Here is a 6,881-nt window from a genome sequence, read left to right as displayed (position 1 = left end):
TTGGTCATGTCATATCATAAGACTCAATGGATTGCTTTTTTTACTTCAGAACACACTGATTGCACAGAAGGAGCCACAGTGCACATTAAAATCAATTGCATGTAAATCCTCATATTTTCATTGAGTTGGTACGTTTCTACCTATCAATTTTGGAAAGCATTTGTATGTCTTGTGAAAGATGGTTACCATATGGGAAACAGACCATATGTGTTTTGAAATGTGTGTGGACCATTGGAATTTAGACATATGAGTGCTCTTTATACCTTGCTGAAAAAAAAAACTACAATAACTGCAATGGGAATACAGGAATCCATTTTCACTGTACCATTTGCAGTGGCCCTCTATTTAGGAAAATATCACTCAACAGCCCAGTCAGATTAAAAGCAAGGATGACATATAATTCTAGTTCTCTTATTTCTTTTCTTTCCAAGGTATGATGTTATTAATGAAGCAGATACTGTGCACTGTCTAGTTTTCTGCACATCAGTATTCCTTTCCCAGACTTAGAACTCCCTCTTTCAAAGTAATTCATCTTGAGTGCTTTTGGCTCTATCTGTTGAAAATATGAAATATAAATAACTGTAATAATAAGGTAGTTATCCCCCATAGGAGTACTTCTGGAAAGGTTCCTACAACATGAATAAAACACTCTCAGAATGGGAAATTCTATCCAGGGAAAGATCTGCAAGCATAATTTTAGAATTCTTCTGGAGCTGACTCACAGATCTCAACTGTAAAAATATATACTGATTTTAAATTCTACCATAACTTCCTCCCACCTTCCCCCTAAGGCAAAAAATAAAAAAATAAAATCCAACAAGTAGCCAAGCTGAATTTCAATCCCAGAGATAATTTTATTTAGTCTGGGTGTGTGTGTGTGTATTAAATGTTTATGACGCGTTGATAAACAGAAAAGGGAGATTTGCTACATAATCAACAACTACATAAAAATTTACACCTCAACACAGATGGGGCAAAAGTCCTACAATACAAACTAGAGAAAGATTTTGCTACTTTTGCTCTGGAAATTGCTGCAGCTGGTTGATGCTTGGAAAAAAATGGTTGATGCTGAAGGAAAATATGACTGCAACAGTTTGGGTTAAACATTTTTTGGAACTCTTCGGAATAAATAAGTGTTATATGGCGAGTCAGTGTGAGATAAAAAGAACAGAGTGAAAACATCAGTTACAAAGTTGTCCTTCCTGATGGGTCAGTCTGTGTGGCAAAACACAGAACAAAGCGGCATCTCCCCAATGTAAACAGAATGATGGCCATGTTGGGGATGTTTTTCAAGTGCAGTCGTGCTACAGAGTGCATTAGGTGTGCAATATACAGGTATTTGGTCCAAGACTTGTTCTGAGATCCTCAGCAGAAGCTGAGGACAGAATGAAAGTTTCTGCTACCTTCCCAAGCAAACTTCTCAAAAGTGAGCATTAATGCAGAGACTATGTGTCTGCTTTGGGGACAGCTGCGCTCATGGCTGCCACAACCTAAAATAATGAGACTGAGAAGATTTTTTTAAAAAAGCTCCTTGATTTTCCTCTAAAGGGCAGCCCTTAAAACGAGGGTCGCCCGGCGTCTCCCCCAGCCCAGGGCTTCTCTGGACATCTGCATCATTTATTGGCGGTGCTGGGAAGGGAGGCGTTGGGGAGGCAAGCAGGCAGAGAAAACGGGCCAGAGAGGCCCTTGACAGCTGCCTGCGAACAGGAGAAGCGGGAACCTGCCTTGCCGATAAAACCCGCCCCGCCGCCTCCCGCAGGGGCGACCTGGCCCCTCAAGACTACGCAACTTTCGGCGGCGTGACTTGGCTCCCCACCTCTCCCCTCCCCTCGAGCGAGGGAGGGCAGGGGGGGGAAACTAATAACTCCAGGCTCCTGTCACGCACTTGAGCGTCAGGGAAAGGACGCGGCGGAGGAAGCCACCTGCTAGCCGCTGGAGCCGAGGCTGAAGCACAGCGGAGATTCGGTGGGGGCAGGACCCCCCCCGTCCCGCTCCGTCTTCGGCGGGAGCCCCTCGGGTTCCGTGCCTCGCGCCGCGCCGCTCGACCGCAGTTTGGAGGCACCTGCCCTCCGCCCCACCTGGTCTCCCGCCCACGGGCTTTGCTTCTCCCGCCCTGTCTCTTGGGGGGGGGGACGGGCTTCGTAACTCCCTGGCCTGCCTTCTTCTCTTTTCCCTTTATTCCTGCGGGCGAGGGAAGCGGCTCGGAGCCGTTCGTCCGCCGCCTCCGCCGTCGCCGCGCGCGCCCACAGTAGCGCGAGAGAGCGGCGCCTCGCTCTAGCCGCGCCTGTGCCATTCGCCTGCGCCGCGCGTCGCCGCCGCCGCCGCTGTTGCCTCTCCGCGGCGGCAGCAGCAGCAGCACCAGGAGCAGCATGTCGAACTCGGGCAGGAAGGACTTTGACGTGAAGCACATTCTGCGCCTTCGCTGGAAACTGTTCAGCCACCCGGGGGCCTCGGCGGGCGGTTGTCTGCAGCAGGACAGCAGCTTCGAGCACTGGGGGCCGAGCCAGAGCCGCTTGCTGAAGAGCCAGGAGAGGGGCAGCGGCGCCTTCTGGAAGAAAGCCGCCTCGTCCTCGTCGTCGTCCTCTTCTTCTTCTTCTTCTTCTTCTTCTTCCTCGCCGTCGCCTTGCGCTGCCTCCTCGTCGCCTTTCCATGGGACTTTGCTGCCGGCGACCAGGGTCCATGGGCTGGCCGAGCAGCAGCAGCAGCGCCCGCCGGCGCCACCGCCGCCGGCCCCTCGCACCGTCTTCTACGTGGAGTCCCTGGAGGAGGTGCCCGGCGGGGGCGGGCTGGGGGAGTTCACCCGCGAGCAGGGGAAGACGCTGGTGCTCCGCGAGGTCAAGGAGGAGCCCGTGCCCTTCTTGGATGGCGGCGGTCAAGCAACAGGTGACGGAGCCGTGCACAGGTACGCTCTGCCCCTCTCCTTCCCCGGGGGGGGGACCCCCTGGTGCAGCGAAGCACTTGGCGAAGCTCAGGTAGCGAGCGGTTCGCAGGAGGGGACGAGAGGGCGTCCCAAACGAAAGCGTGCTGCCTTAGGGACGATCCCAGCTCTTGCTCTCCGCGGCTTTTGTATTCCTTTAACCCCCAGCCCTAAAGTCACTTTTCATCCCATTCTGCATTAGCGTGAGTGTCTATTTCTATTCAAGGCTGGTCCTATCGTTAATAACACAGTAGCAGTCATGTATATTTAACGGGGCACAGTCCAACGCTGCCAGCCTGCCCACATTTTCTTGAGAGTAACCCCTTTTGATTTTGTGAGGCTTCGTATTTTAAACAGGAACTGTCCAGTGACTTGACTGCAAGGTTGCCGTCCTCAGTGTACTATTTTCTGGGCACCAAGCAGCCAGAAGCCATACACGTTCCTTTGAAAGTTGAACTCTCTGGGAGTTGGTATCATTGCAGCTCACAGGTAACTGGAAACTAAGGCGTGACTGGAATCTAGGAGGAAGCCTGGCTGCAGACCTAAAAGCAAGGCTCACTTATATGTTTGCCTAGCATTGTAGCCTTCACCATTTTTAAATCAGGGAAGTTGATGTTTGAAACATCTGCCCAGTTAAGGAGGATCTCTGAACTTTTCTTTCAACATCAGTGAAACTCCAAATTGCTAAATTTTGATTATGCCTTCCGCCACTAGACCCCTGTCTGGGGTTACCTTCATTCTAAAGAGTACTTTCATGTGCATGTTTGCTTGCAGATACTGTTTTAATCCAGTGGTTGAACATCAAGAGAGACAAGGTGGAGAAGGGCAGTTTACAGTTTGTTAGAATTGTAGGAGTGGACATGGAAGTAAAGTTCAAGATAAGTAATCTGGGAGATTTGCCATGTAGTTCTATTATGTCCCAGGGTTTTGCATTAACTGTGAGAACTTGTTCCTAATTGAATTCCACTTTTAAAATATATAGGCAGCTAGTTCTGAATGATAACTGAAGATTTTAAAAGTGTTTAATTTTGCCTGGAATTAATACAGTCTGATCTGCTGAGGAGGGCAGTGAGTGTTCTGCTCTCTCTGGAAAAATTGAAAGCAGCAGTCTGTTTGTTTTTTAAGGGTTGCAGGACTGCAGGGGGACTTCTTCTGCCTTCTTCCTCTGAGAGCTCAGTAGCAAAACTCTCTGATCAGAATTCAAGGCAACCGCTTTGAAATTGATATCTCTCCCTACCACAACCCTCAAGTGGTGTTTGAAGGAAACATAATGATAGCATGACTCAGTGGGTTGGAATGCCTGGCTGTAGAGCCAGGGTCCAGGGGTTTGAATCCACATTGTATTTCTTTGGATAGGGATCACCTGAGATCACCTGGAGTGTGTGTATGGCTAATGGGTTTTGTGCCCTACCACTTGTGCTGCCTTTGGCAATTTGCACAGTCCTAGAGTGATACCAGAAAGAATACACTTACAAATACTGTAAGTGAGAGAGTGATGAATATGTCCAGAATTCTTTTCCACATCTTGTTTTCTTTGGGTAAACTCATTCAGTTTGAACTGAACTCTGTGGAACTTATTTTTGAATGAATATGCAGAACTGTTCACTAACTATAGGCAGGCACCTATAGTTACACCTAGAATTAAGCGGGAAAACCATGCAGATTTGGACTCTGACATGTTTTGTTTTGAATAAAGAATGCAGCCTTTTAAATCTCCAGGCACACATTCTGAATATATACAGTTGTTGATGGCACAGACAGACCCATGAACAGCCTAGAGTTCTTGGATGAGAATATCTAACACTAGGCTGGTGAATTGATATCTTCCAAACTTATTGTGTGTCCAGAAAGTTATGAAAAACCTTTTGTTTCCAAGATTTTTTTTTAATTGAATTAATGAGCCAGTTAATCTGTTACATAAAAAACTGCAATCTAGTTAAAGTCACTGGCTTGGACACAAAACTTTGATACCTGATACAGTACTTGCTTTGTTTGCCTACTGGATGGGCATTCACATTGTGTCAAATAATTCGGGGCCCTTGTTAGTATATTTCAAAACAATATAGTGAGAGTATAATACAAATGTGGTCTTATTAAAAAATGCATTGCTTCATTAATATCCTTTGTTTTAGGTTTTCCAAGTATTTGTACTAATATCCATCTATATGTTGGATTTTTTTTCCTAATGTAATGTTCTGTTTGCACTTGCTTTTTGTTTGATGCTTTGATTCAACAGCAGATAATGCCCTTTCTTCTCAGTTTGCAACACTAAGAAAAGAAATTCTGTTTCAAGTTCTGCTACCTGTTTTAATACGTCCCACTTTATTCTTTTTTTTTGGGGGGGGAATGACTGAATATCAAATTGGTGTTGGAAAAAAAACATTTGTAACTTGTCAACAAGCATGTTAAAGTTAAAGTTTGCATTCAAGTATGTGCAGGCACATACCGTGTACTTGCTTAGATTATCTTTGTGATTGAAGCCTAATTGGTTTCAATGGGAAAGTTAAGAATGCACTTAAATGTCTCACATTCAAGCCAGGCAAACATGCTCAGTTGAGGCTGGGTCAAATTCTGGGAGCACCAAACAGTAACGGAAATGGGAAAAACAAAGAGATTGTTCAGCCCTGCAGAGTTTTCAGTCCTGGAAGTATTAAGCCCTGTAGTGAACCAAAAGTTGGCTGAATGATCAATGGAAATAATATGGACATTAACTGATCGTGCCCTGAGACAGAAGTGTGCTTCTTTTGTTATGAGTATGATGTGTTGGTGCAATTCATATATATTCAGTTTCTTTACCACTAATGTTTAAAGCTGGACAGCTTTCATGGCATTTAGCAGGTCAGCCCCTTTCTTAAATGGTATTGATGAGGATCTAGTTTGGAGTTTCCTTTTTATTTGTCTTCCATGTTCTCTAGTATTAATGATAGAAGAAGAAAAAGAGGCAGACCAGTAAGGCTATTTTCATGTATTTCACAAATTATCAGCAAATCCTTAGAGTATATAGCATGTAATTCTTGCATTTATTTCTCCATGATTGTACATCAACAGCTACTTTCTCCTAAAAGGCTACAAAGAGAGAAGTAAGAATTCTGAGCCACCAGAGTTGAGCTGTTTATATTAGTCTTTTCAGTGAGAAGTCCTTTTTTTGTATCTTTGATACTACTTTGTAGGATTCGGTTATCTTAACTCTTGAGTGTCTGAAGAGGAAAATCTTCATCACCTTATCTTACTTTGTTAATAAGACCTAAGGAATCAGACTGAAGTACATACTATGCTCTTCTATTAGTGTAGTAGTAGTAGTAGTAGTAGTAGTAGTAGTAGTAGTAGTAGTAGTAGTAGTAGTAATAATCATAATCATAATCATAATCATAATCATAATAATAATCATAATAATAATAATGTCCTGGTAAGCTAATAAGCTAATTCTGGCTTATGGCAAACTTTTAAAGGATTTTCTCAGTAAAGAGGACCCAGAAATGGTTTACCATTTCTTTCTTCTGGGGACACCCTGGGACCATGTAACTTGCCCAAGTACATACAGGTCAACTCTTTTGAGATGCACAGTAGGAACTGAACTGTCAGCCTCTACCTAACTTTGTGAGCTATTCAGCCAGCTTCTCAGTTTACGTAATTTTTAAATCAGTCTAGAAGGAAGTTATCATAATTTTCAGATACCATTATTTCAGAACAGAAAAGAGAGAAAATGAAGCACACTTATGGAAGCATTTTGGAACATTTACAGGAGTGATGTGGGAGGTGAAAATGAGAATACGAGCTCCGTTGTTTTCTTTCAGAAACGCTCTGCAGAAAGTGTGTTTTAGAACCATGACAATGAGAAAAAGTTACCTGTGAGTGTTTCAGAGAAGGGCAATAAATGGGGAATTAGAATCTACACTCCAGCTAGTTGGTTTTCTCTTGCAAATTCACAGCCTTGATACTATTGCATGCGTCTGTTGCTCTTTGG

At 44.5% G+C, this 6,881-nt stretch overlaps 1 protein-coding gene across 2 annotated transcripts in view; it reads left to right on the top strand.

Moving 5' to 3' along the window:
• Nucleotides 1-2,261: 2,261 nt before the first annotated feature.
• Nucleotides 2,262-6,881, top strand: part of KLHL1 (kelch like family member 1) — a 262,467-nt gene continuing 257,847 nt past the window's right edge. The window contains exon 1 of one of the 2 annotated variants that reach the window (XM_020797248.3): nucleotides 2,262-2,902. In XM_020797248.3, coding sequence (XP_020652907.3) covers nucleotides 2,370-2,902 — 533 coding nt within the window. In that variant the 5' untranslated portion in view covers nucleotides 2,262-2,369. The remainder of the gene's footprint in view (nucleotides 2,903-6,881) is intronic. The other variant, XM_072994740.2, reaches the window with a different exon arrangement.

The sequence above is a fragment of the Pogona vitticeps genome, chromosome 3, assembly GCF_051106095.1.
Source record: "Pogona vitticeps strain Pit_001003342236 chromosome 3, PviZW2.1, whole genome shotgun sequence".
Classification (NCBI taxonomy): Eukaryota; Metazoa; Chordata; class Lepidosauria; order Squamata; family Agamidae; genus Pogona; species Pogona vitticeps.
Note: the sequence above shows the minus strand (reverse complement) of the source record. Positions and strands in the feature narration are given on the sequence as shown.